General features: G+C 41.0%; 2 protein-coding genes across 4 annotated transcripts in view; one reads left to right on the plus strand and one right to left on the minus strand.

Moving 5' to 3' along the window:
- Positions 1 to 16,949, minus strand: part of cpne2 (copine II) — a 247,181-nt gene that overhangs the window by 105,350 nt on the left and 124,882 nt on the right. The gene's annotated exons all lie outside the window — the stretch shown is intronic.
- Positions 1,702 to 15,348, plus strand: LOC127353475 (myosin heavy chain, fast skeletal muscle-like). The gene is made up of 41 exons (XM_051382748.1): positions 1,702 to 1,741; positions 1,906 to 1,946; positions 2,236 to 2,457; positions 2,532 to 2,675; positions 2,775 to 2,931; positions 3,024 to 3,051; positions 3,129 to 3,228; positions 3,322 to 3,414; positions 3,503 to 3,566; positions 3,648 to 3,746; positions 3,838 to 3,941; positions 4,065 to 4,203; positions 4,327 to 4,445; positions 4,704 to 4,853; positions 4,953 to 5,123; positions 5,214 to 5,514; positions 5,649 to 5,713; positions 5,804 to 5,891; positions 6,006 to 6,123; positions 6,207 to 6,330; positions 9,462 to 9,598; positions 9,682 to 9,937; positions 10,017 to 10,259; positions 10,335 to 10,511; positions 10,592 to 10,737; positions 10,835 to 10,925; positions 11,008 to 11,397; positions 11,505 to 11,631; positions 11,719 to 11,837; positions 11,920 to 12,116; positions 12,411 to 12,594; positions 12,699 to 12,864; positions 12,965 to 13,089; positions 13,186 to 13,494; positions 13,587 to 13,790; positions 13,897 to 14,022; positions 14,115 to 14,285; positions 14,386 to 14,490; positions 14,588 to 14,683; positions 14,985 to 15,116; positions 15,249 to 15,348. Exons 3-41 carry the CDS (start codon positions 2,251 to 2,253, stop codon positions 15,267 to 15,269), a joined length of 5,793 nt encoding a protein of 1,930 aa, XP_051238708.1. The 5' UTR covers positions 1,702 to 1,741; positions 1,906 to 1,946; positions 2,236 to 2,250; the 3' UTR covers positions 15,270 to 15,348.

A 16,949-nucleotide genomic window follows, 5' to 3' on the forward strand; every position in this document is an offset into this window, starting at 1 on the left:
ATTTGGAGAAGGCATATGACCGGGTTCCCCAGGATATCCTGTGGGGTGATTGGGCCACTTCTCATGGCCATCCAATCCCTGTATTTCCAAAGCGAGAGTTGTGTCCAGAATCGTTTCCAGTGGGTGTTGGTTTCCGCCAGGGCTGCGCAATCCCTTTATCAGTTGTCCCAAAAAGAGAGTTGAGCTGAAAGGCGAAGTTCTCAATCTACAGTCAATCTTTGTTCCTATCCTCACCTATGGTCATGAGAGATGGGTCCTGACTGAAAGAACGAGATCGCGGTTACAAGCAGCTGAAATGGGTTTCCTCAGAAGGGTGGCCGGCGTCTCCCTTAGGGATAGGGTGAGAAGCTCGGACATCCGCGAGGGACTCGGAGTTGAGCGGCTTCTCCTTTGCATCGAAAGGAGCCAGCTTAGATGGTTCGGGCATCTGGTGAGGATGCCTCCAGGGCGCCTCCCGAGGGAGGTGTTTCTGGCACGTCCAGCTGAGATTATATCTCAGCACTGGCCTGGGAACACTTTCTACTGTAACTGTTCTCTGGATAGACCACTCACATTTTTTGCGAGACTTGCAGCTACCGTAGGTTCTCCTACACGCTTGGAAGGGGAGGGTGAGGCAAGCAGTATTCAGTTGGTTGCATTGTGCAACTTCACTGCTAGATGCCACTGAATCCTACACAATGGACCTTTTACTTTATACCACAAATTGAAGGAGAACATTACCAGGCTGCAGGATCTGACATCATACTGCTTTTGTAAAGTATATTAGCTCCAACCAAGTAGCAAAGTGAAAAGTATTACTTAAACAGTTTAACAGTTTTAACAATAATCAGCAAAATCCTGATCTAACAAAACTACCATTTAAAGTACTGGTGCTGAGGGAAACTAATGAGCATGCTCCCAATATTGGACCAGTTTGGGATTTCCTGGCATCACAGCCTAGCCTGACTGGACCTGCCTCATTAGCTTAGGACAATAACAGCTGTAGTCAAATTGGTTGCATGGCAGCTGCAATGGATTTCAATGGCGACCCTGAGTCACAAAAAAAGCATGTCAAAACGGTCATAGAATGTTCTGAAAGTCTCAGACCATTCTTTCAGCATATTCAACTGCTACATGTGTGGAACTATTTGGCAGCTGGTTAGCTCATCCTTATTAAAAACAACAAAAATTATTTCAATGGAGTTTTTAAATTAAAAAATGAATGTTTTGCCCAAGTTTGTACATACTATAATAGTTGCAATCCACTTTAGGTTTCCTTCATTCTGGTTGAAAGGGTGACACATGGTCTTCATCATTATAATGAAGTAGGTTTGATATCCTAGATTCAATACAATTCATGCTGTTCTCTTTTGTGAGCATATATACCCAACTGATAATTTTGGCAGATGGGACAGCAGTGGCATTACCCTAGAGCTTCCAAACTGCTCTGGAAAACAATGTTGCCAAATGATCTGCTCAAGTCATGTCATAAAAGACTAGTTTTAAAAACGTAAAAATCTTTCCTCAAAAATTGGGAACTGGCCTTACAGACTGAAATCCAAAACACAAGTGGTATATTTATAGTATATTCATGTACTAGCAACACCTGTTTCAATGGAAGTCTGCTTTGGCTGTTATTAACACCATATGTGAATGTGTCCCACATTTAACTTTTACTACGTAAGCAAGCCAGATTCAATAAAAGGAGTCCAAGAGGACAGAGCAGTGTGTGGTAGGAGACCCTAGAAGACCCCAGCTTGTGGTAAGTTTCAATTCTATCTGTTTTGGAGAATTTAAATGAATTAATTATTTGAGAAATTAGTTTGTATTGTATTGTATTGTATTGTATTGTATTGTATTTTTGGAAGAAGTCTTTGATTGCAAACCTTCACCAGTAAGTGAAAATATGTGTCATGTATTCAACAGGATTGCAGAATATAACACACTTTTGACAGAGAAAGGGTCAGGTATGAACATCTTTCAACTATCTTTGGGTATCATGTGAAAATTGTTATATTCACCTGCATATGCTGTTCATTCAGTTTTGTCATGACTCTGTTAATGTTATCAATATACACAGAATTATATTTTGATTGAGCTAAAGTGAAGGCACAACAGAGCATAGACAGATATTTAATAAAGATATGTCATGATTTAGTTCTGCTTTTCTGCTATTCTGGGTTTTTAAGTCACAGGGCTTTAAGATAGGTTTTAAAAAGATGAATAAGATTGCTCTTATTTGTAATTACCTCATAGAAATAAATTGCCGCAATGAGTACAGACGCAGAGATGGCCGCTTATGGCAAAGCTGCCATTTACCTCCGTAAGCCAGAGAGGGAGAGAATTGAGGCTCAAAGCAAACCCTTTGATGCCAAGGCTGCCTGCTACGTGGCCGATGTCAAGGAGCTGTACTTGAAGGGTGTGATCGTCAAGAAAGATGGTGGCAAAGTCACTGTCAAAGTCCTGGACACGGAGGAGGTTAGTATCACTAAATCAAAGTAAACTGGGATTCAATATGATCAGCCCCCAATGTAACAAATGTATTGTTCCAGGAGAGGACAGTTAAAGAAGATGACGTCAGTCCAATGAACCCTCCGAAGTATGACAAGATTGAGGACATGGCCATGATGACCCATCTCAATGAAGCCTCTGTGTTGTATAACCTCAAAGAGCGTTATGCAGCATGGATGATCTACGTAAGAAAAGCTGCCTAATAAGAAAAGAGAAATATACCTATATACAGCGAAACTAGCTATACTTAGAGTTAACTGCTGGGTTTCTATGATCACTTTCAGACCTACTCTGGGCTGTTCTGTGCCACGGTGAACCCCTATAAGTGGCTCCCAGTGTACGATCAGGAAGTTGTAAATGCTTATAGAGGCAAGAAGCGTATGGAGGCTCCACCCCACATCTTCTCTGTCTCTGACAACGCTTTTCAGTTCATGCTTACTGGTAAGTTGTTACCATAACAATGTTGAATTAATCAGTATATGAGGTTTCTGCCGAGTAAAAATATTGTTACTTTTTTTTCCCCAATTGAACAGATAGGGAGAACCAGTCTGTCTTGATCACGTAAGTTTCACATTTGTTGACTTTGCTGAACATAATCTAATATGATAAAATTCTTACAAGTCTGTGTCTATACCTAGTGGAGAATCTGGTGCTGGAAAGACTGTGAACACCAAGCGTGTCATCCAGTATTTCGCAACAATCTCAGTTGGTGGAGACAAGAAAAGGGACACATCAAAGGTTTGTTACTGTATGATGATTACAATTCAGTGTTCTTTAAGTATGGAATACATACATCCATTTTCTGACATCAATTTTAAACCTGGATTATAGGGGTCACTGGAGGATCAGATTATTGCAGCCAATCCTCTGTTGGAGGCCTATGGTAACGCCAAAACTGTGAGGAATGACAACTCTTCTCGTTTTGTAAGTATGGAAGGATTTCTACACATGAGAGGTGTTGTTACACATTGCCGATTATGAGGGATATTCAAAATTCCATTGTTCCAAACAGGGTAAATTCATCAGAATCCATTTCGGCACAACTGGCAAACTGGCTAGTGCTGATATTGAGACATGTAAGTAACAGTTCTCATAGTACATACAAATAGTTGGAATTGAGAATTAGACAGTCACTGACTCTTTAACAACTTCTGTAGATCTGCTGGAGAAGTCTAGAGTAACATTCCAGCTTCCTGCTGAAAGAGGCTACCACATCTTCTTCCAGATGATGACCAACCACAAACCTGAGATAATTGGTAAACAGATGTATCTTTCCCATAACAATAAACTTACATTTTACATTTTTCAACCATTTGCTGAATTTGTCACTCCTTTTTTGATCTACAGAAATGTCTCTCATCACATCCAACCCCTATGACTTCCCAATGTGTAGCATGGGACAGATCGCTGTAGCCAGCATTGATGACAAACTAGAGCTGGAAGCCACTGATGTGAGTCATCTTCACTTCAAAATATTTTAATGCATTTTGTTCATTAAGTGCAATATTAAAACTACTGTTTAAATGCATTTTCCAAAGTGATTATGTTTTGTGTGGTCACTTTTTTAAAAACAGAATGCCATTGATATCCTGGGCTTCACTAATGAAGAGAAGATTAGCATCTACAAGAATACTGGTGCTGTGCTCCACCATGGTAACATGAAGTTCAAGCAGAAGCAGCGTGAGGAGCAGGCTGAGCCAGATGGCACAGAGGGTGAGTACTTAATAACAGCTCAAAGTGAATAGCTTTTGAACAGCAGCGTCTGGTCTCTATCATCTATCATGATGACATATCAGGGTCATATACTGTATGAATGAATCACTGAACTGTTTTCAGAGGCTGACAAGGTTGCTTACTTGCTGGGTCTGAACTCTGCTGAGATGCTAAAGGCTATGTGCTATCCCAGAGTGAAGGTCGGAAATGAGTATGTCACCAAGGGACAGACTGTACAGCAGGTAATTGAGATATACTGGTATCAATTTTAATCTACATGAAGTACATGTATATTTACAGTAGGAAAATGAATACAGAGGAAATTAGTCCCTCTTTGGTTTGTAATATCTGACAAAGTCTGCAAGTTTGCTTGACTTTTGATACATTCCTTGTATGTTAACAAATTACTTAAAACATATATGTCAAATTTTTTACTCTTGTTTTTTTTACCTGATTAGAAGAAATTCCTGACTTTAATGAAATCACACACATTTATTTAGGTGAAGAACTCAGTGACTGCCCTAGCCAAGTCCATCTATGAGAGGATGTTCTTGTGGATGGTCATTCGTATCAACCAGATGTTGGACACTAAACAGTCAAGGCAGCACTACATTGGTGTCCTGGATATTGCTGGATTTGAAATCTTTGATGTAAGCTTAATTTCAAACGATTCATCAGCTGATACTTTTCATGACTGAATCATTCTTATTGTCTGAAAGATATTACACTGAATATTTGTCCCCTCACAGTTCAACACCTTGGAGCAGCTGTGCATCAACTTCACCAATGAGAAACTGCAACAGTTCTTCAACCACACCATGTTTGTCCTGGAGCAAGAAGAGTACAAGAAGGAGGGTATTATCTGGGAGTTCATTGACTTTGGCATGGACTTGGCTGCCTGCATTGAGCTGATTGAAAAGGTAATCATTTCATTTTGTCCTTCTGTTTGATGGTTCTTATTTTCACTTAATGTATGACATAATTACATACATCATTCTACTTTTTTCAAGCCCATGGGTATCTTCTCCATCCTTGAAGAGGAGTGCATGTTCCCCAAGGCCACAGACACATCCTTCAAGAACAAGCTGTATGACCAGCATCTTGGCAAAAACAAAGCATTTGAGAAGCCAAAGCCCGCTAAAGGCAAGGCTGAGGCCCACTTCTCCCTGGTGCACTATGCTGGTACCGTGGACTACAATATCGGCGGCTGGCTGGACAAGAACAAGGATCCACTGAATGACTCTGTTGTTCAGCTGTACCAGAAGTCCTCAGTGAAACTGCTGGGTGCTCTCTATCCTCCTGTTGTTGAGGGTATGACAGTAACTACAGTAAAATCAAACATATTTTTAAGATTGTAGATAATGTATAGTCCTACCTAACGCGAGAATGTGTTCATGTAAATATTGAGTCTCTGACAAAACATGTCTGCTCTAAACCATCCACAGAGGCTGGAAAGAAGGGAGGCAAGAAGAAGGGTGGTTCTATGCAGACTGTGTCTTCACAGTTTAGGGTGGGTTTAAGGTGTAAAATTTAACATAGCAAACATGGGTATAAAAACATATCTCAGTTTGTAAATTGTTTGCTATTTCTGGCTCAACAGGAGAACTTGGGAAAGCTGATGACTAACTTGAGGAGCACCCATCCTCACTTTGTGCGCTGCCTGATTCCCAACGAGTCAAAGACTCCAGGTATATAGAGACCATAATCTCAAGTGTTTGAGGGGTGGTTCTGTTTTGATTGTATGGTTTCATTAAGTTTAATATTCTATTAAAGGACGTCATTAACAAATATCTTTTTTATAGGTCTGATGGAGAACTTCCTGGTCATCCACCAGCTCAGGTGTAACGGTGTGCTGGAGGGTATCAGAATCTGCAGAAAAGGTTTCCCCAGCAGAATCCCCTATGCTGACTTCAAGCAGAGGTATCAGTGGATATTCTAATAGAGCTTTGATGCAGACTTTTAAAAGAAATTGCTCACACTGACCATTAACTTTCTTATAAAAGGTACAAGGTACTGAATGCCAGTGTCATCCCTGAGGGCCAGTTCATTGATAACAAGAAGGCTTCGGAGAAGTTGCTTGGATCAATTGATGTTAATCATGACGAGTACAAATTTGGACACACCAAGGTAAGCACCTAGATCAGATTCATATACATTGGTGTAGTTACCAAGGATGGTGTTAATCATTAATTCCTGTTAATTAGATGTATTTCAAATATACACACATCAGCAATAACATAATGAGCACTGATTGGTGAATAACACTGATAACCTGGTTATCATGGCACCTGTCAATGGGTGGGATATATTAGGCAGCAAGTGAACATTTTGTCCTCAAGGTTGATGTGTTAGAAGCAGGAAAAATGGGCAGCATGAGGATTTGAGCGACTTTGATAGGGGCCAAACTATGATGGCTAGATGACTAGTGTTGTTTTTTGTTTTAATTTGAGTTTTAGTCTAGTTTTTGTGTCAAACTGTCATTTTAGTTTTAGTCATGTTTATACTCTTTTTAGTCTAGTCAAGTTTCAGTCGACTAAAAGTCTGAGCATGTTAGTCTTATTTTAGTCAGAATTATCCATTTTTATTTTCGTCTAGTTTTAGTCGACGAAAACCGATGACATTTTAGTCTAGTTCTAGTCAATGAAAATTGTATTTAAGTCTCTTTTTAATAATGCAATTCTATTTAACCCAGTTAATATAGTACAAGTACCTAGTATAGTATAGACAAAACCAAAATTTTCTTTAAGTCACCCAAGTCAAACAAGGTTATCTTATTATTATATTATTGTTACCTTGTTACCTCCTGCAGACCGGGAACACCCCGGTCTGCAGTGGTCAGTACCTATCAAAGTGGTCCAAGAAAGAAAAAGCAGTGAAGGGTCATGGGCAGAGGCGGACTGGGACAATAATTCAGGCCAGGAATTTGATACCATCCCAGGCCACTACTACCCGATTAACGCAAAACACCAAGAGTGAGTTAGGTTGGGCGCCTACTGATGTAAGAGTGTAAAATAATAAAGCAAAGGCTCCACATGCGCCGCCACACAGTTTCTTTCCCCTACAAAATAAATGTTTCTGTTGTGCTGCAATAACCTGTACTCAAATCACATAAACTGAAATTATGTTCACCTGCATTATGCATAAATATTTTTAATTTACTACTACACTTTTAATGTGCATGCTGCACATTTAACAGTGAAGTAGTAGATTAAATAAAATAGGTTACCCAATCATCCACCTAAACTTGAGACCAATCCTATTTTTAATGTAACAGGTACCAGACTAGTTATAAATTTGACCACTGTGTCAACCATAGTATCATACCAAGTGAGAGGTACACAGATGGCGCACTGCAGATGTGTAGGTTTATGCTCTGTAACATTAAACAAGGAAACTTCAAACACACAGTCAGGGACCGAGCTGGCAGGCATGAGGAGTCAAGGGCAAATTTTCACAAAAAGTAATTTATTCACAAAAAAAATTTGAAAATAATCAATTTACAAAATATACAAAATGTTCTGGGCACATAAAAGAGGTCAACTAAACAGAACTTAACTTCAACAATATCAAACCGACCTAACTAAACTGAGGCACCGGGGAAACACAGGGGGAATAGACTAAAACATAACATTTAAACAAACCATAATAACCTCAAATAATATCCAGATAATGCAGCCAAATATTAACTAAGGAAAATACTGAAATACTAAACATCAAAAAGCATAATATTCAGAAATAACTAAACTCAAACAAGGAGAAATCACTGCCTCTCCCCATGATTCCGGCCAACATGGTGTAGCCCTATCGGCCCGACCCCTTTTAAGCGTCTCTGATTCAGTTGGCACTTCCTTTGTCAGCTATGAGACATCTCCAGCAGCAGCACCCAGGAACCGGTAACTCAATCAAAACTGAATTAATGCAATGAAAAAGAACCTAAATGAATTAACCTAATAATACTACCTAAAATTGACAAAGAAGGTTAACTAATTGTGTGCACCCAAAAAGATGACGGCTGTCAAAAATGGATAATAAAACTGTATTATGAATTAAGTTATTTATTGTGGATTGTGTCTAATGTTCTATACCTAAACCTAAAGATAGTCAGACAAAATGGAAGAGTTACCACCGTGTGCTTCTGCCTCAGTGTGTGGCTGCTAGGACGGCCATAACATAACACACAGAAAGAAATTTAAAATATGATACAATAGTCAGTGAGTAAAAAAAAGGGAAAAGGTTACAACATTCACTCACTCATGTAAAAAAAACCCTAACCCATCAGCTTCCACAAAGTGGAACTAACCTCCTCATTAAGCTAGTTGTGCTGGATAGGCTATGGTTGTGCATCTGTTGTCACCACTAGTGTTTAATGTCTTACCTGCTCCCTTACTGACAAACATGTCAGTTATTTCACAGCACTTCGCTGCATTTGTGGCCAGTGCTTTTAGCTTTTTAAGCCTCTCCCTCTCTGCTCCACCTTTCCTCTTGGGCTGTTGATCTCGCTCCATTTTTCAAGCATGTAGAACTACAGGTGCAGGAGGAGGCAGGGAGGAGGGGGACTGGGGCGCAACTTGGTGTGTGTGTCTGCCTGCAGTGCTGTGACAGCGCCTCAGAAAAAGAGAGGAAGGGGTGTGTTTGTGCCCAACGTTGCTGCTCAGTCTGTGTGAGCTTCAATACCCTAATGAGCCGCACGACAGATTAATTATTTTAAAATAAAGCGCAACCAGAACCGAGCCTTTGGTCTTGTCCATCGGCAATCACCAAGCGGGCCAGTTCGGCGGCCAGGCCCCCGGGAAATGTCCCAGTGCTCCCAATGGCCACTCCGCCACTGTTCATGTGCAGACAAGACTCTCACTGAGGCACGTTGGGAGCAAAGGCTGGCTCGATTCAACAGACGAGCTACTGTAGCTAAAACTGCTGAAAGAGTTATCACCACCAGGGTGCCCAGGTGGTCATAATCTTATGGCTGATTGGTGTGTGTATATATCTATTAATAACAAAAGCAGTATATCTGAAAAACTACTTATATAATTGGAATGAAATTGGTGCCAAGTCAGACCATGGGAACAAGAAACAAGTAATTCATCATCAACCTAAAAGGCGAGCAGACAGTATGTCATTTTCAACAAAACAATGTTGCCCTAGGACCCTTAAACCATGTGGGTTGGACACCTTTTTTTCCGTTTGTTTCTTCCTTTGTTTTACAGGATGGAAAGGATCTGAGTTTAGCCTACATTAATTTTTACTTTTCATTTGTTTAGGTGTTCTTCAAAGCCGGTCTGCTGGGTGTCCTTGAGGAGATGAGAGATGAAAAGCTGGCAACTCTGGTTACCATGACTCAGGCTCTCTGCCGTGGTTACGTCATGAGAAAGGAGTTTGTGAAGATGATGGAGAGGAGGCATGTTGAAAATAGAACATTTTGAGAGATTGTATGAAAAATTATGAACAACATTGTCCATAACAGCAACTTCATGTCCACAGGGAAGCAATCTATACCATCCAGTACAATATCCGCTCATTCATGAATGTGAAACACTGGCCATGGATGAAGGTGTACTACAAGATCAAGCCTCTGCTGCAGAGTGCTGAAACTGAGAAGGAGCTGGCTGAGATGAAGGACAACTACGAGAAGATGAAAACAGACTTGGCTACTGCCCTGGCCAAGAAGAAGGAACTGGAGGAGAAGATGGTGTCCCTTCAGCAGGAGAAGAATGATCTGCAGCTGCAAGTAGCATCTGTAAGTACACCTCAACAATTGCTTTTTTCAAGCTTTTCAGTGTTGATGTGCTAACGTCTATTTTCATAAAACCAACTAGGAAGGAGAGAATCTGTCAGATGCAGAGGAAAGATGTGAGGGACTTATCAAGAGTAAGATTCAGCTGGAAGCCAAAGTCAAAGAGACCACTGAGAGACTGGAGGATGAAGAGGAAATCAATGCTGAGCTCACGGCCAAGAAGAGAAAGCTGGAGGATGAATGCTCTGAGCTCAAGAAGGATATTGATGACCTGGAGCTTACCTTGGCTAAAGTGGAGAAAGAAAAACATGCCACAGAGAACAAGGTTTGTAATTAATATTTAGTACATCAAGTAACATTCATCGATATGCATGTAATAACATGTTTCTTGCAAATGTAGGTGAAGAACCTGACTGAGGAGATGGCTTCTCAGGATGAGAGCATTGCTAAGCTGACCAAGGAAAAGAAAGCCCTTCAGGAGGCTCATCAGCAGACTCTTGATGACCTGCAGGCTGAGGAAGACAAAGTCAACACTCTGACCAAGGCCAAGACCAAGCTTGAGCAGCAAGTGGATGATGTAAGTTTGCAAAGTCATTTGGATTGGCAAAGCATGTTTCCTTTTGAACATGATAATTAAATACTAATTTTATTGTTCAGCTTGAGGGCTCTTTGGAACAAGAGAAAAAGCTGCGTATGGACCTGGAGAGAGCCAAGAGAAAGCTGGAGGGTGATTTGAAACTGGCCCAGGAATCCATAATGGATCTTGAGAATGACAAGCAGCAGTCTGATGAGAAAATAAAAAAGTAACATTGACTTTGAATTCGTACAACAACCATTCTCTTTAAAATTGTGGTCAGCAGCATGAACTCTTACTATTTACCCAATCTATTATTCTCACAGGAAGGACTTTGAAATCAGTCAGCTCCTCAGCAAGATTGAGGATGAGCAGTCCTTGGGTGCTCAGCTTCAGAAGAAGATCAAGGAGCTTCAGGTCACATATTGTATTATATAAAATATTACTGCACATATTTCGTATTTTGTATATTATAAAAAAACACACCTACATTCAACAGGCCCGTATTGAGGAGCTGGAGGAGGAGATTGAAGCTGAGCGTGCTGCTCGTGCCAAGGTTGAGAAGCAGAGAGCTGACCTCTCCAGGGAACTTGAGGAGATCAGTGAGAGGCTGGAAGAGGCTGGTGGAGCCACTGCCGCTCAGATTGAGATGAACAAGAAGCGTGAAGCTGAGCTCCAGAAGCTCCGTCGTGACCTCGAGGAGTCCACTCTGCAGCATGAAGCCACTGCTGCTGCTCTCCGCAAGAAGCAGGCTGACAGCGTTGCTGAGCTGGGAGAGCAGATCGACAACCTCCAGCGTGTCAAGCAGAAGCTTGAAAAGGAAAAGAGTGAATACAAGATGGAAATTGATGACCTCTCCAGCAACATGGAGGCTGTTGCTAAAGCAAAGGTACACAAAATATCAAATGCTATTTTAACATCCAAATTAATATAGTAAATAAGGGAATTCATATCATGAATAAAATCTGATCACTGATCTGTTTTTTTCCTCATTAGGGAAATCTTGAAAAGATGTGCCGTACTCTTGAGGACCAACTGAGTGAACTGAAGACCAAGAATGATGAAAATGTCCGTCAAATCAATGACACGGGTGCACAGAAAGCACGTCTCCTGACAGAAAATGGTATCTACAAGTTATCATTGAATAATTTGTTGTTTATTATTGAGAACCATGACACAAACTGAAGTATTATGGCATCTTTCACACAAGGTGAGTTCAGCCGTCAAATTGAAGAGAAAGAAGCTCTTGTCTCCCAGCTGACCAGAGGCAAACAGGCCTTCACACAGCAGACTGAGGAGCTGAAGAGACAGGTTGAAGAGGAGGTTAAGGTAAGAAAACAATGGAAAAGAAGTGAGTACTGATAAACTTTGTGTTAGACATTTTGCACATTCAATTTAATTCTTACACCAGGCCAAGAATGCTCTTGCCCATGGACTGCAATCAGCCCGCCACGACTGTGATCTGCTGAGGGAGCAGTTTGAGGAGGAGCAGGAGGCAAAGGTTGAGCTGCAGCGTGGAATGTCCAAGGCCAACAGTGAGGTGGCTCAGTGGAGAACTAAGTATGAAACTGATGCTATCCAGCGCACTGAGGAGCTTGAGGAATCCAAGTGAGTACATTTTAAACATTTACAACCCCAGAAGTGTAGCATTACAGCGTAGCTCAACTGACAAAGGTATTTCTGGTATCAATACAAACAAATGTATCCAAATATGACAGTTTGACATTTGCTTATGTTGTGTTAACATTATTTGGGTCCAAACTGTTTAGATTGCAGAACTGCTTCCATATGTTCATCTAGTTTCTTAAACATATGGAATTATTTATTTTTCATACATGCAAAATTGTTTGTAAGTATTTGTAACTTAGGGTTTTCATGGACAAATCACACTTTTTCAAACAGGAAAAAGCTGGCCCAGCGCCTTCAGGAGGCTGAGGAACAGATTGAGGCAGTGAATTCCAAATGTGCTTCTCTTGAGAAAACCAAGCAGAGGCTCCAGAGTGAGGTTGAGGACCTCATGATTGATGTGGAGAGAGCCAATGGGCTGGCTGCCAACTTGGACAAAAAGCAGAGGAACTTTGACAAGGTAGCAACCTTTACTTTATGTGGCCAAGCCTTACAAACAATGAAACATGTATTTGTCTTTATATTGCTGCATAATAACTGAACAGTATTAATTGTGTAATTTAGGTTTTGGCAGAGTGGAAACAGAAGTTTGAGGAGGGTCAGGCAGAGCTTGAGGGAGCTCAGAAGGAGGCTCGTTCTCTCAGCACTGAGCTCTTCAAAATGAAGAACTCTTATGAGGAAGCTCTGGATCACCTGGAGACCATGAAGCGTGAAAACAAGAACCTCCAACGTGAGTTCTGACCACATTATTATTACTACATTAAGTAAGAATAAAGTATTTATATTTCCATTTCAAGGCATAACGATATAAAACATGCATCTCTCTGCAGAGGAGATCTCAGATCTGACTGAACAGATTGGTGAGACTGGCAAGAGCATCCATGAGCTGGAGAAGTCCAAGAAGCAGGTGGAGACAGAGAAGTCTGAGATCCAGACAGCTCTTGAAGAAGCTGAGGTACATTTATTCTGCGGTCTTCTGAAAATACACGGACAAATGTTTTAGAAATGGTTAAAAGGCAGAGATGAATACTCTTTTCTTTGACATCATTAGGGAACTTTGGAACATGAAGAGTCTAAGATTCTGCGTGTCCAGCTGGAGCTCAACCAGATTAAGGGTGAAGTAGACAGGAAGCTGGCAGAGAAGGATGAAGAGATGGAGCAGATCAAGAGGAACAGCCAGAGGGTGGTTGACTCCATGCAGAGCACTCTGGATTCTGAGGTCAGGAGCAGGAACGATGCCCTGAGAATCAAGAAGAAGATGGAGGGAGACCTAAATGAGATGGAGATTCAGTTAAGCCATGCCAATCGTCAGGCTTCTGAGTCCCAGAAGCAGCTGAGGAATGTGCAAGCACAGCTGAAGGTATTGTAAGATGTATAGTTGTTTCATAGACTGGTCAGTGCACCTACATTTTGACTGTCATGTGATTATTTTGCTGATATTTTTTTCACCAGGATGCACAACTGCACCTTGATGATGCTCTCAGAGCCCAGGATGACTTCAAGGAACAAGCTGCTATGGTAGAGCGCAGGAACGGTCTCATGGTGGCTGAAATTGAGGAACTTAGAGCTGCTCTGGAACAGACAGAGAGAAGCCGCAAAACCGCCGAGCAGGAGCTGGTGGACGCCAGTGAGCGTGTTGGACTGCTGCACTCTCAGGTAAGCAAGCACTGTCATTTCTTCAGTCATTCAGAAGTCTAATGAGTTTTGCAAATAATGTGAAAATGAAGCATGTGATGACTTAAGTGATCTTTTTATCTTTTAGAACACAAGCCTTATGAACACCAAGAAGAAGCTTGAGGCTGACCTGATCCAGGTCCAGAGTGAAGTGGATGACACTGTTCAGGAAGCAAGGAATGCAGAGGAGAAGGCCAAGAAGGCCATCACTGATGTACGTTTGACTTTTACATTTGTACTGCAAGTAAAATGTGTTTTTCTCAAAATATTTGTAATATTATATTTCTAATATGTTGTCTCTTCTAGGCTGCCATGATGGCTGAGGAGCTGAAGAAGGAGCAGGATACTAGCTCTCACCTGGAGAGGATGAAGAAGAACCTGGAGGTTACAGTTAAGGACCTGCAGCACCGCCTGGATGAGGCTGAGAACCTGGCCATGAAGGGTGGCAAGAAGCAGCTCCAGAAACTTGAGTCTAGGGTAAGACAATTCTGTTAAAATTTGCAGGTGAACAAGTGTGAGAAAACATACAAAACAAAAAATATATAAATATTATATAAATGTTCTGGTTTTTCTAAAGGTGCGTGAGCTGGAGGCAGAGGTTGAGGCTGAGCAGAGACGTGGAGCAGATGCTGTGAAGGGTGTCCGCAAATATGAGAGGAGAGTGAAGGAGCTCACCTATCAGGTACAGTCACTTTGACATTTAACATGTAGCCTACAAATTATTCTAACACATGTATTGCTTAATACATTTAAAAATTCCAATTTACTTTATTTTCCAGACTGAAGAGGACAAGAAAAATGTTGCCAGGCTGCAGGATCTGGTTGACAAACTGCAGCTCAAAGTGAAGACCTACAAGAGGCACGCTGAGGAAGCGGTAAGCACAACACATTCATTTTAAATACTGATAGGCAATAATATGCCAGAATCATCTTGTTCTTCACAAAACACACATCTATGATATTGGTAGTTTGGCTTTTGCACTGGTAAACTGTTATATTTAAATATAATTTGAAAAAATGACAATCAGCTATAAATTACATTAACTATATCATTATGAAGCAAGCAAGCCATTAAGTGTTTGTGATTGACAGTTTGGTCATATTTATGTAGTACACCTTATAGTGAATAAAACCACTCTCATTGTATATTAAATGTCTATAACTATGTTTTTTCAGGAGGAGCAAGCCAACGTTCACCTGTCCAAGTGCAGAAAGGTCCAGAATGAACTGGAGGAGGCTGAGGAGCGTGCTGACATTGCAGAGTCCCAGGTCAACAAACTGAGAGCAAAGAGCCGTGACTCTGGCAAGGTAAATACACATCCCACTTTTATATTTGCATACATATATACATACACACACACATACACACACAGACACACACAGACACACACACACACACACACACAATAGGTATGTATTAATTGTTCTATTTTTCTACAGGGAAAAGAGGTGGCTGAGTAAAGCACTCTGGCTGATGGGCTGTTTCCAATCATAAAATATGATGTGAAATATACCACAATAAAATAGTTGTTTATCTTAATTTGCTTTCTGTGTTATTTTAATCCCATTTGGATGATTTATGATGTGAAGGCATGTCACAACACCAGAACCAAGTAAGGCGCCTTACTAATCCATTAATAAATGGAACTGAAGAACGCCCATGATTTGTTTCCTGGACCAGTCTCCATTAAAGTAGTAGAAGAGGCATTTGTCAGCAAGGCGGACATTTCTTTTTGCCATATGTCTGCAAACCACTGATTATCATAGAAAAAATAAAAATAACAGAAGGGGCTGCATCTGTGTATAATTTAATAGCAAATGATGATTCTAGTTGCAAATTGTAAAAGGAAGAGATGCCATTCCTTTTATCACACAGAGGAGACCAGAACTGGAGCTTAGATCTGCAGCCCTCATCCAAGCTCACCATATCATGAAGTTTCTCTACAGATCTGGAGAGGTGCAGAAGCCTGGATATAAAGCAGTGTCCCTTGGGAATAACATGCATATCGAAATTAAGATCCCCAAGCAATTCTCTTTTTAAAATAACTACTGCCTCTGACGCTTTTTTTATAACCTCTCTGATGCAATTACATTTTTTCGAGAGGCAGAATAGCTTGCATCAGGACGTTATCTATGGTGGTGCCTAGAAAGTCTAATGCCTTACATGGATGTTTTTTGCCATGTACCCCTACCTGCTTTCTTTAACTTGACGGCATCGTCAATTGTACTATGAAACAAGGAGACAGGTACCTGCATTGTGATCTACATTGACTTTGAATTATAAAAGCTTGACTCTTTTCCTGCTGCCTTGTCCTTTCGAGTATTTTTCCGTGCAACATTTCCCTACAGTCAATCTTGGACGCCATTCAACAGAACAAAGTTGAAATGATGGCTCATTTTGACTCAAAAATCAATATCATTCAAACTGGTCTTAACAACTTTCAGGGATCTTTATCTTCCCTTGGTGAAAAATTCTGCACAAGTGACAACGCTATGGCATGAATCAATGTTTGCCGTAAACTGACATTACTTTTTTGGGATAATCAGTTTTATTTTCTTATAATAAGCACAGGTTATGTAGCAGTCTCTACCTCTTGTTACTTGCTCTATCTAAGTTAATCTGCCACTTAGGTTTATGTTCTGTGTGTGTGGTAGGGTCAAAGGGGACCTTTAAACATGAACTTGTTTATTTGGTGTGGTTTAACTGGACTTTTATTGTGACTGGTCACTTCCCGTCACCTCTTTTCTGTGATAAGCTCTTGGACCTTGGTGCGTCCCTGCCCGCCAACGAACAAACTAGGGAGTAAAGTACGGCACAAGAGCCTACCTTTTCCTGCGATCCCTGGTTAGTGCACCACTAACGGGATTCAACAAGCATCTGCAGCTTTAAACAAAAAGTCTGCCAGCTGACTTTAACGAAGTAACGCAAAGTTAACGCCAAGACATTACCTCTGCAGAGCAATGACTGGAACGTCTTTCCTCTTGCAATCTACACCAGCGGACATCGCACAGCAGAGACATTTGGACTTCAGAACCACAACTCTTTTCAGCCTGGCTCAAAGGACCGCCAGCTGATCCACGCACCGCCAACTCTCCTTCCTCTCTCCTTTGGACTGTTGGTAACCTACTGGGCATAGACAG

The sequence above is a fragment of the Dicentrarchus labrax genome, unplaced genomic scaffold (assembly GCF_905237075.1).
Source record: "Dicentrarchus labrax unplaced genomic scaffold, dlabrax2021, whole genome shotgun sequence".
NCBI classification, from domain to species: domain Eukaryota; kingdom Metazoa; phylum Chordata; class Actinopteri; family Moronidae; genus Dicentrarchus; species Dicentrarchus labrax.

Bases quoted from the DNA above. Each gene is read 5' to 3' on its own strand.
- LOC127353475 (XM_051382748.1), top strand. From the start codon at position 2,251: ATGAGTACAGACGCAGAGATGGCCGCTTATGGCAAAGCTGCCATTTAC. The intron at 4,446-4,703 runs GTAATTGAGATA...ACATTTATTTAG, and splicing joins AGGGACAGACTGTACAGCAG to GTGAAGAACTCAGTGACTGC. The intron at 14,684-14,984 runs GTAAGCACAACA...ATGTTTTTTCAG, and splicing joins AGAGGCACGCTGAGGAAGCG to GAGGAGCAAGCCAACGTTCA.